This window comes from Heterodontus francisci, chromosome 23 (assembly GCF_036365525.1).
Source record: "Heterodontus francisci isolate sHetFra1 chromosome 23, sHetFra1.hap1, whole genome shotgun sequence".
In the NCBI taxonomy this organism is placed as follows: Eukaryota; Metazoa; Chordata; class Chondrichthyes; order Heterodontiformes; family Heterodontidae; genus Heterodontus; species Heterodontus francisci.
In genome coordinates this window covers 65,787,383-65,804,601 of record NC_090393.1, presented here as the reverse complement: position 1 = coordinate 65,804,601, position 17,219 = coordinate 65,787,383, and the positions used below count along the sequence as shown (strand labels likewise).

Sequence of the window (17,219 nt, the reverse complement as noted above, 5' to 3'; positions counted from 1 at the left end):
ATTGATGGAGAGGTTTGAAAGGGGAGGTGCGTGACCCAGTGACAGTACTGTTACTGTGTAAAGATGAGAGGGGATTAGGAGGATGTGTGTTTTGCACATCTGTTACTAGGATTTGGTGCTGTCTACTGCTTGCCTCTTCAACCATGTCTCAACACAGCATTTTAAAGCCCTGGCCATTGTCAGCCATGATTTTCTAGTGCAGGTATGTTTCCTGTTCCTGACTTATTTGTTAAAATCTTGGATTTTCATTTAGCACAGTGTTTGAGTCATTCACCTTCCTCAGAAAGCACCCAATGGAATGGTGAACTTCTATTCATTATGCCTGTGCTTACATACGAACATACAAATTAGGAGCAGGAGTAGGCCACTCAGCCCCTTGAGCCTGCTCTGCCTTTCAATAAGATCATGGCTGATCTGATTGTAACCTCAACTCCACATTCCCGCCTACCCCCAATAACCTTCTATCCCCTTGCTTATCAAGAATCGATCTACCTCTGCCTTAAAAATATTCAGAGACTCTGCTTCCACTGCCTTTTGAGGAAGAAAGTTCCAAAGACTCACGACCCTTTGCAAGAAAAAAATTCTTCTTATCTCTGTCTTAAATGGGCAACCCCTTATTTTTAAATAGTGACCCCTATTTCTAGATTCTCCCACAAAAGGAAACATCCTTTCCACATCCACCCTGTCAAGACCCCTCAGGATCTTATATGTTTCAATCAAGTCGCTCTTACTTTTCTAAACTCCAGCGGATACAAGCCTAGCCTGTCCAATCTTTCCTCACAAGACAGCCTGCTCATTCCAGGTATTAGTCTCGTAAACCGTCTCTGAACTGCTCCCAGCGCATTTACATCCGTCCTTACATAAGGAGACCAATACTGTACATAATACTCCAGATGTGGTCTCACCAATGTCCTGTAGAACTGAAATATAACCTCCCTACTTTTGTATTCAATTCCCCTCGCAAGAAATGATAACATTCTCTTATCTTTCCTAATTACTTGCTGATCCTGCATACTAACCTTTTGCAATTCATACACTAGGCCACCCAGATCCCTCTGCATCTCAGAGCTCTGCAATCTCTCACCATTAGATAATATGCATCTTTTTTAGTCGTCCTGCCAAAATGGACACTTTCACATTTTCCCACATTATATTCCATTTGCCATATCTTTGCCCACTCACTCAACCGATCTATATCCCTTTGTAGCCTCCTTCTGTCCTCTTCACAATTTACTTTCCTACCTATCTTTGTGTCATCAGCAAATTTAGCAACCATACCTTCAGTCCCTTCATCCAAGTCATTTATATAAACTGTAAAAAGTTGAGGCCCCAGCATTGATCCCTGTGGCACACCACTCGGTACATCTAGCCAACCAGAAAGTGGTCCATTTATGCCTCCTCCCTGTTTCCTGTTAACTAGCTAATCTTCTATCCATACCGATATGTTACCCCCTATACCATGAGCTTTTATTTTCCGCAATAACCTTTGATGTGGCACCTTATCAAATGCCTTCTGGAAATCTAAGTACAGTACATCCACCAGTTCCCCATTATCCACAGCACATGTTACTTCTTCAAAGAACTCCAATAAATTGGTTAAACGTGATTTCCGTTTCACAAAATCATGTTGACTGTGCCTGATTACCTTGAATTTTTCTAAGTGCCCTGCTATAACGTCTTTAATAATAGCTTCTAACATTTTCCCTAACACAGATGTTAAGCTAACTGGCCTGTAGTTTCCTGCTTTCTGTCTCCCTCCCTTTTTGAATAAAGGAGTTAAGTTGGCTATTTTCCAATCTAATGGAGCCTGCCCCGTATCTAGAGAATGTTGGAAAATTTAAACCAATGCATCAACTATCTCACTAGCCATTTCTTTTAGGACTCTAGGATGAAGTCCCTCAGGACCGAGGGACTTGTCAGCCCACAGCTCCAACAATTTGCTCAGTACCACTTCCCTGGTGATTGTAATTTTCTTGAGATCCTTCCTCCCTTCCATTTTCTGACTTACATCTAATACTGGGATGTTACTTGTATCCTCAATAGTGAAGACTGATGCAAAATTCCTGTTCAATTCATCTGCCATCTCCTTATTTTCTCATTAATTCCTCAGATTTACTTTCTATCGGGCCATATCTATAGAAACTCTTACTGATTTTATATTTCTAGATAGCTTTCTCTCGTACTCTAATTTTTCCCTCCTTTTTAATCCTTTAGTCATTCTTTGCTTTTTTTAAATTTTCCGTTCAATCTTCTGACCTGCCACCCATCTTTGCGCAATTATATGTTTTTTCTTTAAGATTGATACTATCTTTAACTTTTTTAGTTCACCACGGATAGTGGGTCCTCCCGTTGGAATTTTGCTTTCTCGTTGGAATGTATCTATTCTGTGTATTCTGAAATATTCCCTTAAATGTCTGCCACTGCATCTCTGTTGATCCATCCCTTAACCTAATTTGCCAGTTCACTTTAGCTAGCTCTGCTTTTGTGCCCTCATAATTGCCCTTATTTAAGTTTAAAATACCTGTCTTAGACCCATTCTCTCTCCCTCAAACTGAATGTAAAATTCAATCATATTATGATTGCTGCAGGTCCCAATCTATGCCATTCTGCAGCCATGTTATGGTGATCAGATTGTACTTAATTATTTCTATTTGTACTATCAGTTGATCTGTTTGGTTTCAAATGCTACGTGCATTCACATACAGAGCCTTAATTTTGTCCTTTTATTATTTTTGTAACATCTAGCCTTGACTGCTGATTTATTCTTAGATTTATACATACTGTCCCTTCCTGTCACGGTCCATTTATCATTTCCTATATTAATACTTTCTCTCTTGCCTTGTCTCTACTCTTTGATTTACCACATCTTCCAAAATTTAATCCCTGCCCCACTATTTAGTTTAAAGGTTGCTTCTGCTGACAACGCAACCACTAGGTTGGCGCTGCACTGGCACATGCGCAAATGCAGCCTGTTCAACTAAAACATCACAGTCAGCGATGTTCAGGCAGCTGCCAGGACTAAAGATGGTGCTGCCCAAATAATCACACAAAGGCAACATAAACACATGGCAGCACACAATGGCCGGAGAGATCGGGCGGTGGGGGAATGACCCGGAGAGAGTGGGGGTGGGGGAGGAGAGCACACCCACACCACCCCCCCCCCCTCCCCCCAACACACCACTCTCTCCCCCCCCCCCCCCCCCCCCCCCCCACCCCGCTCTCTCCCTGCTTCTCCGCTTGCTCTTGCTCCTACGTTATGCAATGACATCATATGTACATGCGCCAACCGGTCCTGGCAATGCGGAACACAGCGCATGCGCATAGAGCAGGAGCCCATTTGCACAGGTTGGCGCAGTCGGATGACGTCACCGGCTGGCTGCGTTGTCAAGAATCACTTTGTAGTTTAAAACCCTCTCTACCTCCCTAGTTATGTAGCTCACTAGAACACCAGTCCCAGCATGGTTCAGGTGTAGATTGCCCCAGTGGTACAGCCCCTACTTTCCCCAGTACTGGTGCCAGTGCCCCATGAACTGGAACCCAGTTCCACCACATTAGTCTTTGAGCCACACATTAATTTCTCTAATCTTAATTGCTTTACGCCAATTTGCACATGGCTCAGGTAATAATCCAGAGATTATTATCTTTGAGGTTCTGTTTCTTACTTTGGTGCATAGCTCCTCATACCAACTATGCAGAACCTCCTTCCTTGTCCTGCCTATGTCATTGGTACCTACAAGGACCACGACGACTGGATCCTCCCCCTCCCACAATAAGTTCCTCTCCAGCCCTGAGCAAATGTCCCAAACTCTGGCACCGTGCAGGCAACACAGCCTTCTGGACTCTCGCTCTTTGCTGCAGAGAACGGTGTCTGTCCCCCTGACTGTACTGTCCCCTATTACCGCTGCATTCCTGTTGACTCCCTCTGCTTGAATGACTTCCTGTACCATGGTCAGTTTGCTCATCCAGCCTGCAGCCCTCACTCTCACCCAAACAAGCTGAAAGAACCTCAAACCTGTTGGACAATAACAAAGCTGAGGCTGCTGCACTCCTGCCCTCTGGGCCCCCTTACATGCCTCAGCTGCAGCCACACTGTCCTGTCCTTGACAACTGACCAAATCAGAAGACCCTATCCTAAGGGGTGTGACTGCCTTCTGGTACAAAGTGTCTAAGTATCTTTCTCCCTGATGTGTCGTGGTGTCTGTAGCACGGTCTCCAGCTCATTAACTCTGATCCGAAGCTCCTCAAGTCACAAACACTGACTGCAGACATGGTTGCTATGATCACGCTGGTGTCCATCAGTTCCCGCATACTGCAGCTGCAACACATCTTTGTTTTAAATATTAAATTAATTATTTATTTAATTAATAGGATATACCAGCCAATCTATTAAGTTTTACTACTATTAGTAAATAGAACCTAATTACCACAGTTATCTGGGTTTTTGAAAGATAAATGAGAAAAACTCTCACCAACCAATCCACTACCTGTTTTCCTGTGACATCACACTGATTTTTTTCTCGGAACGCAGTTGTTCCGCTCTGGTAGACTGACCTGGACTGGTTCGGATAGCTCTTTATAAACACTCTGGGTCCTCCTCTCTCCTGCTCTTATTAAACTCTGCCGTTCTCCGGGTCCTCCTCTCTCCTGCTCTTTTTAAACTCTGCCGTTCTCTGGGTCCTCCTCCTCTCCCGCTCTTTTTAAACTCTGCCGTTCTCCAGGTCCTCCTCTCTCCTGCTCTTATTAAACTCTGCCGTTCTCCGGGTCCTCCTCTCTCCCGGTCTTTTAAACTCTGCCGTTCTCCGGGTCTTCCTCTCTCCCGCTGTTTTAAACTGCCGTTCTCCGGGTCCTCCTCTCTCCCGCTGTTTTAAACTCTGCCGTTCTCCGGGACCTCCTCCTCTCCCACTCTTTTAAACTCTGCCGTTCTCCGGGTCCTCCTCTCTCCCACTCTTTTAAACTCTGCCGTTCTCCGGGTCTTCCTCTCTCCCGCTCTTTTTAAACTCTGCCGTTCTCCGGGTCCTCCTCTCTCCCGCTGTTTTAAACTCTGCCGTTCTCCGTGTCCTCCTCTCTCCCACTCTTTTAAACTCTGCCGTTCTCCGGGTCCTCCTCCTCTCCTGCTCTTTTTAAACTCTGCCGTTCTCCGGGTCCTCCTCTCTCCCGCTCTTTTTAAACTCTGCCGTTCTCCAGGTCCTCCTCTCTCCCGCTCTTTTTAAACTCTGCCGTTCTCCGGGTCCTCCTCTCTCCCGCTGTTTTAAACTCTGCCGTTCTCCGGGTCCTCCTCTCTCCCACTCTTTTAAACTCTGCCGTTCTCCGGGTCCTCCTCTCTCCCACACTTTTAAACTCTGCCGTTCTCCGGGTCCTCATCCTCTCCTGCTCTTTTTAAACTCTGCCGCTCTCCGGGTCCTCCTCCTCTCCTGCTCTTTTTAAACTCTGCCGTTCTCCAGGTCCTCCTCCTCTCCCGCTCTTTTTAAACTCTGCCGTTCTCCGGGTCCTCCTCTCTCCCGCTGTTTTAAACTCTGCCGTTCTCCGGGTCCTCCTCTCTCCCGCTCTTTTTAAACTCTGCCGTTCTCCGGGTCCTCCTCTCTCCCACTCTTTTTAAACTCTGCCGCTCTCCGGGTCCTCCTCTCTCCCGCTGTTTTAAACTCTGCCGTTCTCCGGGTCCTCCTCTCTCCCGCTCTTTTAAACTCTGCCGTTCTCCGGGTCCTCCTCTCTCCCGCTCTTTTTAAACTCTGCCGTTCTCCGGGTCCTCCTCTCTCCCGCTGTTTTAAACTCTGCCGTTCTCCGGGTCCTCCTCTCTCCTCTTTTAAACTCTGCCGTTCTCCGGGTCCTCCTCTCTCCTGCTGTTTTAAACTCTGCCGTTCTCCGGGTCCTCCTCTCTCCTCTTTTAAACTCTGCCGTTCTCCGGGTCCTCCTCTCTCCTCTTTTAAACTCTGCCGTTCTCCGGGTCCTCCTCTCTCCCGCTCTTTTAAACTCTGCCGTTCTCCGGGTCCTCCTCCTCTCCCGCTGTTTTAAACTCTGCCGTTCTCCGGGTCCTCCTCTCTCCCGCTGTTATAAACTCTGCCGTTCTCCGGGTCCTCCTCTCTCCCGCTGTTTTAAACTCTGCCGTTCTCCGGGTCCTCCTCTCTCCCGGTCTTTTAAACTTTGCCGTTCTCCGGGTCCTCCTCTCTCCCGCTGTTTTAAACTCTGCCGTTCTCTGGGTCCTCCTCTCTCCCGCTCTTTTTAAACTCTGCCGTTCTCCGGGTCCTCCTCTCTCCCGGTCTTTTAAACTCTGCCGTTCTCCGGGTCCTTCTCTCTCCCGGTCTTTTAAACTCTGCCGTTCTCCGGGTCCTCCTCTCTCCCGCTCTTTTTAATCTCTGCCGTTCTCCGGGTCCTCATCTCTCCCGCTCTTTTTAATCTCTGCCGTTCTCCGGGTCCTCCTCTCTCCCGGTCTTTTAAATTCTGCCGTTCTCCGGGTCCTCCTCTCTCCCGCTGTTTTAAACTCTGCCGTTCTCCGGGTCCTCCCCTCTCCCGGTCTTTTAAACTCTGCCGTTCTCCGGGTCCTCCTCTCTCCCGCTCTTTTTAAACACTGCCGTTCTCCGGGTCCTCCCCTCTCCCGCTCTTTTAAACTCTGCCGCTCTCCGGGTCCTCCTCTCTCGCGCTGTTTTAAACTCTGCCGCTCTCCGGGTCCTCCTCTCTCCCGCTCTTTTAAACTCTGCCGCTCTCCGGGTCCTCCTCTCTCCCGGTCTTTTTAAACTCTGCCGCTCTCCGGGTCCTCCTCTCTCCCGCTCTTTTTAAACTCTGCCGTTCTCCGGGTCCTCCTCTCTCCCGCTCTTTTTAAACTTTGCCGCTCTCCGGGTCCTCCTCTCTCCCGCTCTTTTTAAACTCTGCGGCTCTCCGGGTCCTCCTCTCTCCCGCTGTTTTAAACTCTGCCGTTCTCCGGGTCCTCCTCTCTCCCGCTCTTTTTAAACTCTGCCGTTCTCCGGGTCCTCCTCTCTCCCTCTGTTTTAAACTCTGCCGTTCTCCGGGTCCTCCTCTCTCCCGCTCTTTTTAAACTCTGCCGTTCTCCGGGTCCTCCTCTCTCCCGCTCTTTTTAAACTCTGCCGTTCTCCGGGTCCTCCTCTCTCCCTCTGTTTTAAACTCTGCCGTTCTCCGGGTCCTCCTCCTCTCCCACTCTTTTAAACTCTGCCGTTCTCCGGGTCCTCCTCTCTCCCACTCTTTTAAACTCTGCCGTTCTCCGGGTCCTCCTCTCTCCCACACTTATTAAACTCTGCCGTTCTCCGGGTCCTCCTCCTCTCCTGCTCTTTTTAAACTCTGCCGCTCTCCGGGTCCTCCTCCTCTCCTGCTCTTTTTAAACTCTGCCGTTCTCCAGGTCCTCCTCTCTCCCGCTCTTTTTAAACTCTGCCGTTCTCCGGGTCCTCCTCTCTCCCGCTGTTTTAAACTCTGCCGTTCTCCGGGTCCTCCTCTCTCCCGCTCTTTTTAAACTCTGCCGTTCTCCGGGTCCTCCTCTCTCCCACTCTTTTTAAACTCTGCCGCTCTCCGGGTCCTCCTCTCTCCCGCTGTTTTAAACTCTGCCGTTCTCCGGGTCCTCCTCTCTCCCGCTCTTTTAAACTCTGCCGTTCTCCGGGTCCTCCTCTCTCCCGCTCTTTTTAAACTCTGCCGTTCTCCGGGTCCTCCTCTCTCCCGCTGTTTTAAACTCTGCCGTTCTCCGGGTCCTCCTCTCTCCTCTTTTAAACTCTGCCGTTCTCCGGGTCCTCCTCTCTCCTCTTTTAAACTCTGCCGTTCTCCGGGTCCTCCTCTCTCCCGCTCTTTTAAACTCTGCCGTTCTCCGGGTCCTCCTCCTCTCCCGCTGTTTTAAACTCTGCCGTTCTCCGGGTCCTCCTCTCTCCCGCTGTTATAAACTCTGCCGTTCTCCGGGTCCTCCTCTCACCCGCTGTTTTAAACTCTGCCGTTCTCCGGGTCCTCCTCTCTCCCGGTCTTTTAAACTCTGCCGTTCTCCGGGTCCTCCTCTCTCCCGCTCTTTTTAAACTCTGCCGTTCTCCGGGTCCTTCTCTCTCCCGGTCTTTTAAACTCTGCCGTTCTCCGGGTCCTCCTCTCTCCCGCTCTTTTTAATCTCTGCCGTTCTCCGGGTCCTCCTCTCTCCCGCTCTTTTTAATCTCTGCCGTTCTCCGGGTCCTCCTCTCTCCCGGTCTTTTAAATTCTGCCGTTCTCCGGGTCCTCCTCTCTCCCGCTGTTTTAAACTCTGCCGTTCTCCGGGTCCTCCCCTCTCCCGGTCTTTTAAACTCTGCCGTTCTCCGGGTCCTCCTCTCTCCCGCTCTTTTTAAACACTGCCGTTCTCCGGGTCCTCCCCTCTCCCGCTCTTTTAAACTCTGCCGCTCTCCGGGTCCTCCTCTCTCGCTCTGTTTTAAACTCTGCCGCTCTCCGGGTCCTCCTCTCTCCCGCTCTTTTAAACTCTGCCGCTCTCCGGGTCCTCCTCTCTCCCGGTCTTTTAAACTCTGCCGCTCTCCGGGTCCTCCTCTCTCCCGCTCTTTTTAAACTCTGCCGTTCTCCGGGTCCTCCTCTCTCCCGCTCTTTTTAAACTCTGCCGTTCTCCGGGTCCTCCTCTCTCCCGCTCTTTTTAAACTCTGCCGCTCTCCGGGTCCTCCTCTCTCCCGCTCTTTTTAAACTCTGCCGTTCTCCGGGTCCTCCTCTCTCCCGCTTTTTTTAAACTTTGCCGCTCTCCGGGTCCTCCTCTCTCCCGCTCTTTTTAAACTCTGCCGCTCTCCGGGTCCTCTTCTCTCCCTCTGTTTTAAACTCTGCCGCTCTCCGGGTCCTCTTCTCTCCCTCTGTTTTAAACTCTGCCGTTCTCCGGGTCCTCCTCTCTCCCTCTGTTTTAAACTCTGCCGTTCTCCGAGTCCTCCTCTCTCCTGCTCTTTTTAAACTCTGCCGTTCTCCGGGTGCTCCTCTCTCCCGCTGTTTTAAACTCTGCCGTTCTCCGGGTCCTCCTCCTCTCCCACTCTTTTAAACTCTGCCGTTCTCCGGGTCCTCCTCTCTCCCACTCGTTTAAACTCTGCCGTTCTCCGGGTCCTCCTCTCTCCCACTCTTTTAAACTCTGCCGTTCTCCGGGTCCTCCTCTCTCCCACTCTTTTAAACTCTGCCGTTCTCCGGGTCCTCCTCTCTCCCACTCTTTTAAACTCTGCCGTTCTCCGGGTCCTCCTCCTCTCCTGCTCTTTTTAAACTCTGCCGTTCTCCGGGTCCTCCTCCTCTCCTGCTCTTTTTAAACTCTGCCGTTCTCCAGGTCCTCCTCTCTCCCGCTCTTTTTAAACTCTGCCGTTCTCCGGGTCTTCCTCTCTCCCGCTGTTTTAAACTCTGCCGTTCTCCGGGTCCTCCTCTCTCCCGCTGTTTTAAACTCTGCCGTTCTCCGGGTCCTCCTCTCTCCCGCTCTTTTTAAACTCTGCCGTTCTCCGGGTCCTCCTCTCTCCCACTCTTTTTAAACTCTGCCGCTCTCCAGGTCCTCCTCTCTCCCGCTGTTTTAAACTCTGCCGTTCTCCGGGTCCTCCTCTCTCCCGCTCTTTTAAACTCTGCCGTTCTCCGGGTCCTCCTCTCTCCCGCTCTTTTTAAACTCTGCCGTTCTCCGGGTCCTCCTCTCTCCCGCTGTTTTAAACTCTGCCGTTCTCCGGGTCCTCCTCTCTCCTCTTTTAAACTCTGCCGTTCTCCGGGTCCTCCTCTCTCCCGCTGTTTTAAACTCTGCCGTTCTCCGGGTCCTCCTCTCTCCTGCTGTTTTAAACTCTGCCGTTCTCCGGGTCCTCCTCTCTCCTCTTTTAAACTCTGCCGTTCTCCGGGTCCTCCTCCTCTCCCACTCTTTTAAACTCTGCCGTTCTCCGGGTCCTCCTCTCTCCCACTCTTTTAAACTCTGCCGTTCTCCGGGTCCTCCTCTCTCCCACTCTTTTAAACTCTGCCGTTCTCTGGGTCTTCCTCCTCTCCCGCTCTTTTTAAACTCTGCCGTTCTCCGGGTCCTCCTCCTCTCCTGCTCTTTTTAAACTCTGCCGTTCTCCAGGTCCTCCTCTCTCCCGCTCTTTTTAAACTCTGCCGTTCTCCGGGTCCTCCTCTCTCCCGCTGTTTTAAACTCTGCCGTTCTCCGGGTCCTCCTCCTCTCCTGCTCTTTTTAAACTCTGCCGTTCTCCAGGTCCTCCTCTCTCCCGCTCTTTTTAAACTCTGCCGTTCTCCGGGTCCTCCTCTCTCCCGCTGTTTTAAACTCTGCCGTTCTCCGGGTCCTCCTCTCTCCCGTTCTTTTTAAACTCTGCCGCTCTCCGGGTCCTCCTCTGTCCCGCTGTTATAAACTCTGCCGTTCTCCGGGTCCTCCTCTCTCCCGCTCTTTTAAACTCTGCCGTTCTCCGGGTCCTCCTCTCTCCTGCTGTTTTAAACCCTGCTGCTTTTTGCTGTCATGCACCTAGACCTTTTATTCCTGTTGTTAAGTTGTCTTGTCCATTGTTTCTGATGATGGTGAGCAGTAGTCTGAGTCACAGGCTGCAGGTCTGGCCCTGCCATTACCCTGCTCGCCTAGTTGCTTGAACTCGGGCTGAAGCTGGAATGGATAGTCGCCAAGTGGAGGCCAAGAAGAGAGAAAGAGAAAAACCTGTAGGCCCAGGAGTTCTGTTGTAACTGACCTTTTGGAAGCTGGGATAACTCTTCCTGCTCACAGCCATCTCTTGCGCTCTGGTGCTGGGGAGAGAGCAGCACTCAGTATCCCAAGTGATGAATGGAGGCTCAGAGAGGTGGGTGGAACAGTAAGTCTGCCCGAGGCCATAACTAACTGGGAGGATTGGTCACAAGTGATGCTCAGGCATATTATGGGCACCACTGAGGCAGTGCATTGGGAGATAATGTGATCGGGAATGGGTAATATGTGGCAATCGTATCTCTAACAGGGCCGTAAGGCTAACACTAAGTGTCCCAGATTTCCGTCTGCAAAAAAAAAGTTCTGGATGAAGCTTCAAAACACAGCGGCATTTGGCTCACCATCCTACTCGACTAAACACTGGTAACCTCTTCCACACAGGGCCCCTCTGATCTCCCCCCGAAAACGCAAGCACGACGAGGATGAGAGGCAGACCATTCCAAACGTTTTACAGGGCGAGGTCGCACGGCTAAATCCTAAATTTTTAGTGAATTTGGACCCTTCCCACTGCAGTAATAATGGAACAGTCCACCTCATATGCAAATTAGGTAAGTGGAGACAGACGCTCGTTCTGTTCCAATCAGCACACAATGACTATTTGAATATTATTGGTTTCACGTTGTTTAAGATTATTAAACTATATTGTCTTCATGATATTAGTTGATCACCTGGTGCATATTCTTGTGGATGAGAGGGTGAGACATGGCATTGTTGCAACATGATTCCTCCACGTCTGAATGGACGGTAAAGTGCATGCACTGCTGATCACTTGAACTAATACTGATTTACTCTCTTCTGTCAGACGATAAAAGTCTTCCCAGTGTCCCCCCACTGCAGCTGAGTGTTCCAGCTGACTACCCAGACCAGAGCCCTCAGTGGACAGATGACTCCCAGCAGTATGGTAAGAGGGTGAGGGGATGGTCGGACTGTTTGTGCGCATGTTATACTGCAGCATGTAATTGATTGGAGAAACTGGTAACACTCTCCCCCCAGGCGGCAGTCCTGACGTGTACACAATTATGGGTCTACATTGTTATAAACCAGAAAGCCAGTTGGTGATGGATAGCACTGGAGCCAATCTTTACACAGTTTTATAAGGATTTATTTACAGAGTTACACGTTACAAACACGCACCTCCTAACACAACAACCACTGATTCAGTCTGTGTCTATTTATAGGGGCTCAAGTTAATCCCCAGTTAATGTCCTCCACCTGCATATAATGAAACACAATTAATATACATTTAACATACAACAGTGTTGTCCAATAAAAATTGCTGACTAGCCACAGTTGTGGCTATAGTCACACCATTTTAGCCACATGCACTTCACACCTTACACACACTCACTGAACAAACATCTATCACCATTCATTAACCAATTTACAAATAAGAGACAGTACAGGAGCTATAGGCTACCAAGTAGTGGGAAGGAAATAGAGGAGCAAATTTGTAGGCAAAATACAGAAAGATGCAAGAACTACAGCATAGGACAATGGGGTACTTCAATTATCCTAATATAGACTGGGATAGTAACAGTGGAAAGGGCAAAAATAGGAAGGAATTCCTAAAATTTGTGAAAGAGAATTTTCTTGACCAGTATGTTTCCAGCCCAACAAGGGATCTAATTCTGGAGAATGAAGTGGGACTTGTGGAACATGTTTCAATAGGAAAGCATTTGGGGAACAGTGTTCATAGTGTCATCAGGCTTAAAATAGATATGGGAAAGAACAAGTTACAATCAAGTGTGAAAATACTTAACTGGAGGAGGGCTAACTTCAGTGAGTTGCCCCAGCTGTATTGGAATCAAAGATTGGTAGACGAAACAGTCATAGAATAATGGGAGGCTTTCAAAGACAAGATGTTTTGGGTACAGAGTAGACCCATTCCTATGAAGGGAAAAGGAAGGGCATCCAAAATTAGAGCTCCCTAATATAGATGTAAAATATAGAGGTTAAAATGAGACAGAAAAAAAGAGACTTGTGACAATTGTAGAGTTTATAATATGGTAGAGAACGAATTTAGAAAATACAGTGGCAATCTAAAAACAGGAATAAGAATTAAATTAGCAACTAACATAGAAGTTTTTTTATAAACACATAAATAATAAAAGGGTAGTCAAATGAAGTGTGGAGCTGAGTAGGGACCAAAAAGAGATGATTTTGCAGAGGCAGAGGGCATATGAGGTACTAAATGTTTCACTGTCTTCACTGATGTTTGCAGAGAACCCCCTCAGTTGCTGGAGCTAACATGGTAAAAGTAGTTACATACACAATTCTTTCCTTTTCAAGCAAAAGTCTTTATTTTTTCAGAGTCTATGGAGCATAGGCGTATGCGTAGGCTAAGCGACTGCAGAATCACACATTCATTCAGTCATCCTTTTATACCTTTACTGTGGATCAAAAACTATCAAACCCACTAAACTAATCACTGGCTTACAACCAAAACCCCATTATCCAATTATAAAGGTACACAATGTCTTAATTTGCTTAGTTTCTAATCCTACGACCCCCTCACATCATCTGTCTTTGACCATTGGCCCCATTTCAGGGCAGCTGAAAACATAGCTCCGTACCAAGGAAACATGGCATTTCTAACCCTTTAGAAGCCCCCACTATTCTGCCTCCCAGGAGATATCAAGCCGCCTTTACATGTTTACCACGTTTCAATCAAGTGGACCTAACCTTGATACCTAGTACAGCCAGCACTTTTCTGCCGTGTCTGCCTGTGTCTGATATCCATCTTCACCTTGCTTTCAGGGTTCTATTAACCTTTTACTAACCTGAATATCTAACACTATACCCTAGGTTACTGAGGAGGAAGTAAGGGTGGAAATTGTAGAGGGTCAGGCTAGTATCTTCTAATCCACTTTTGGATTTTGGGGCTGGTGCTGGAGGATTGCAAATGTTACGCCTCTGTTTAAAAAACTAAACCCAGTGACTACAGGCTAGTTAGCCTAATGTCAGTGGGGGAAAGCTTTGAAACAACAATCCGGGACAAAATTAATTGGCATTCTAAAAGTATGGGCTAATTAATGAAAGTCAGCACGGATTTGTTAAAAGTAAATCGAACTTGATCAAGTTCTTTGATGAAGTAATGGAGAGGGTTGATGTATATGTGGACTTTCAAAAGGTGTTTGACAAAGTAACACATTTTAGACTTGTTAGCAAAATTAAAGCCTCTGGGATTAAAAGGTGACAAAAACTTAAGAAATATGAGTTGGAGTTGGCCATTTGGCCCTTTGAGCCTACTCCGTCATTCAATAAAATCATGGCTGCTCTTCTACTTCAACTCCACCTTCCCACAGTATCCCTAATATCACTTAATTCCCTTAGTATCCAAAAATCTGTCAACCTCTGGCTTGAATATACTCAATGGTGGAGCATCCACAATTCTGGGGTGGAAAATTTCAAAGATTCACAACCATTTGAATGAAGAAATTTCTCATCTCAGTCCTAAATGGCTGTCCCCTTATTCTTGGCCTGTGACCCCGTGTTTAGATTCCCCAAATAGGGGAAACGTTTTCTCAGCATCTACCCTGTCGAGCCCCTTACAAATTTTATATGTTTCAATTAGATCACCTCTCATTCTTCTAAACTCCAAGGAATAAAAGCCTAGTCTACTTTATCTCTTCTTATAGGACAATCCCCTCATCCCAAGAACCAGTCTAATGAATGTTTTTTGCACTATTTCTAGGGCAAGTATGTCCTTCCTTGTGTAAGGAGACCACAAATGTATACAGTATTCCAGGTGTGGCCTCACCAATATCTTGTTTTAGTAATTATAGTAAGACATCTTTACTCTTGTACTCCAATCGCTTTGTAACCAAAGCTAACATTTCATTTGTCTTTCTAATTGCTTGCTGTACCTGCATGTTAACTTTCTGTGATTCACGTACAAGGACACCCAGGTCCCTCTCAATGCAAACATTTCCCAGTCTCCATTTTTAAAAAAAAATTCTGCTTTTTTAAATTAAAATAAGTTGAGAGGGGAAGTGAAGAGGAAAATAAGACTGGCAAAGAGAGGAATGCAAAAATCTTCTACTGGCGGTGGGTAGTATGAGATTGGGTGGGGCCTATTAGGGACAAAGAAGGTGATAGATACTTAGAGGTACACAGCAAGGCTAGAGTACATAATGAGTACTTTCTTTCGGTGTTTACTAAGGAAGAGGAATCTGACAAAATATCCTATCCATTGCCTCCTCCATTGAGAAGCGGAGAGAGTAGAGGCAATGGAGAGGGAGGAGGTACTGGAAAGGCTGGCTATATTTAGGGTAGATAAGTCACCTGGTCAGATGGCTTGCATCCCAGGTTACTAAAGGAAGTGGGGGTGGAGATAGTGGAAGGGCTTGCCATAATCTTCCAATCTTTCCTAGATATGGGGGAGGTGCCAGAGAATTGGAAAGTGGCAAATGTGGCTCCCTTAATCAGGAAAGGTGTAAGGACAGTCCTAGCAACTACAGGGCAGTTGGTTTAACATCAGTTTTGGGTAAAGTTTTAGAATCAATAATCAGGGGAAAAAACAGGCACTTGGAGAAGTTTGAGTCCATTAAGGAGAGCCAACATAGATTTGTAAAAGGCAGATCACGCTTGACGAAACAAATTGAATTTTTTTCTTTGGTTGTTGCTTTGAGTTGCTGCTGACATGGTTCGAGTCTCAGCAGTCTGGAGTGATTGGAATCAAGCTCTTCGATCATAGCCCTGTACAATGATGCCCAGGACTCCGCTTGTCCATCATCCTAAGGTGTCAGCATCCACAAGATTCCATGGTTCCTGAACTGTGGCCCTGTGCTTGGCTGCAGTGAAATTTGCTCGTTAAAGATCAAATAGACCAACAGGTTTTTGTAAAAAGTGAAAAGTCTATTTGCTGGAGTCAGCAAATGATTAATGTTATAGTGGGTGAGAGCGCAGCCTACAGCACTCTGAACAGTGTGCATCATGATACCAAACTAACAATGGGCCTGCTTTCTTTCCATTCACTTGCAGAGGCAAATCCCTTCCTGCAGATGGTTCACCGTGCGATGACGTCTAGACTTCTGCAGCTACCGGACAAGCACTCAGTCACTGCGCTCCTCAACACGTGGGCACAGAGTGTCAAGCAGGCCTGCCTGTCTGCAGCATAACACCTTTCGTGAAGGAGTGTACCCATTCTGACCTGGAGCCTATATGTTACCAAGGAGCCTTCTAATGGATTCACTGAGAAGCTAAACATGTGGGAAAATTGAGGACTTGCACCGTTTAGCTCTCTTCCTAATCACTTTAAACAACATGGGACCTTTCCCTTGCATTTTTTTGGATATAAAGCTATGTATCAAGAAGTCAGTACATTATTTACAGTCCTTGTTTCTATTTCATATTGTTTCTATAGTGTGTTCGCTCATACTGCAGTGAGGGTGACTCTCGATATCCTTTATGTTACCTGGATATGTGTGTTTTTAATAATGTATCAGTGAAGTTAGCACTGGAGTAAAAGTTTTTTTCCAAAGGCCTGTTAATCGCTTTTTTTATTTACTTACGAATTGAGTGCTTGATGTTTCAGGGGTGTATGTAACAGGGGACAGCTTGGCTCAATTGCTCACTCTCCTCTGAGTCAGGATTTGTAGGTTCAAGCCCTACCCGAGGCCTTGGAGTCATAATCCCGGTTGGCACTTCCACTGCAGTACTGAGGGAGTGCTGCACTGTCAGAAACGCCATCTTGAGCACGAGACGTTAAGCTGCCTTCCAACATGGATTTTCAAGATTCCATGATATTTGATGGAGTTCTCCCAGTGTCCTGGACAACTTTCTCCCTGAAACAAACATCACTAAAACAACTTACTTGTTCATTTCTCTCCTTGCTGTTTGTGGGGGCTTGCTGCGTTCAAATTGTCTGCTGTGTGCAAGATGTCTGCTATGTTATAGTCACTGCATTTCATAGCAATTCACATGAAGTGTTTCTGACATATGATTGTTTTATAAGGAAGACCTTTCATTTAAAACACACGTCCTGAAGAGGAAAAAGAAACTCCCTTTGTGCCAGTTCTGAGCTCTGGTTTCTGCGCCACTTGGTGGATCTCAGCAGGGACAGCATTGGGTTGTACAATCACCTTCAGTATCCTGGCCTGCTGGTGGGGGATGGTGGAGGATGTCAGCGGAGGATGTCAGTGTTTCCGCTCCTGCCAACTAGATGAAAATACATTGAGTTTGACTGTGATGCATTCCCAGGTGGAATAAGCAGACAACAGTCACTGTGTAGGGCCACTTGAGAGAGGCACACTAGGGCATCCTTGGAACTCTACCATCTTCTGGAGCATGGTGGAGAAAATGACCCTCTTTATGGGGCAACTACTTATACTTACAAAGCACTTCTCACGTAAGAATGTCTCAAAGCACTTTGGGGGGGTGGGTGGGGGGGGGGGGTGTCGGATGACTAACTTTTTATTGCTAGTCTAATCTTAAGCAGAGACACCAACTACAGGAACTGGTACTAAGATTATTAGGCACTTTATGCGATTACGGAACAACAATAAGCAACAGATCTAAATAATACTCTCAATTGTGGGATAAAGTTCAGAACAAGGGATTGACTGACGGTTGTTCTGGGGGAGAGCCT

At 47.3% G+C, this 17,219-nt stretch overlaps 1 protein-coding gene across 4 annotated transcripts in view; it reads left to right on the top strand.

The window, feature by feature from the left end:
- Positions 1–16,112, top strand: part of med15 (mediator complex subunit 15) — a 219,181-nt gene extending 203,069 nt beyond the window's left edge. For all 4 annotated transcript variants that reach the window (XM_068055440.1, XM_068055438.1, XM_068055439.1 and 1 more), the window contains 3 exons: positions 11,012–11,178; positions 11,433–11,531; positions 15,614–16,112. In XM_068055440.1, the coding sequence (XP_067911541.1) occupies positions 11,012–11,178; positions 11,433–11,531; positions 15,614–15,750 (403 nt within the window). In that variant the 3' untranslated portion in view covers positions 15,751–16,112. The remainder of the gene's footprint in view (positions 1–11,011; positions 11,179–11,432; positions 11,532–15,613) is intronic.
- Positions 16,113–17,219: the final 1,107 nt, after the last annotated feature.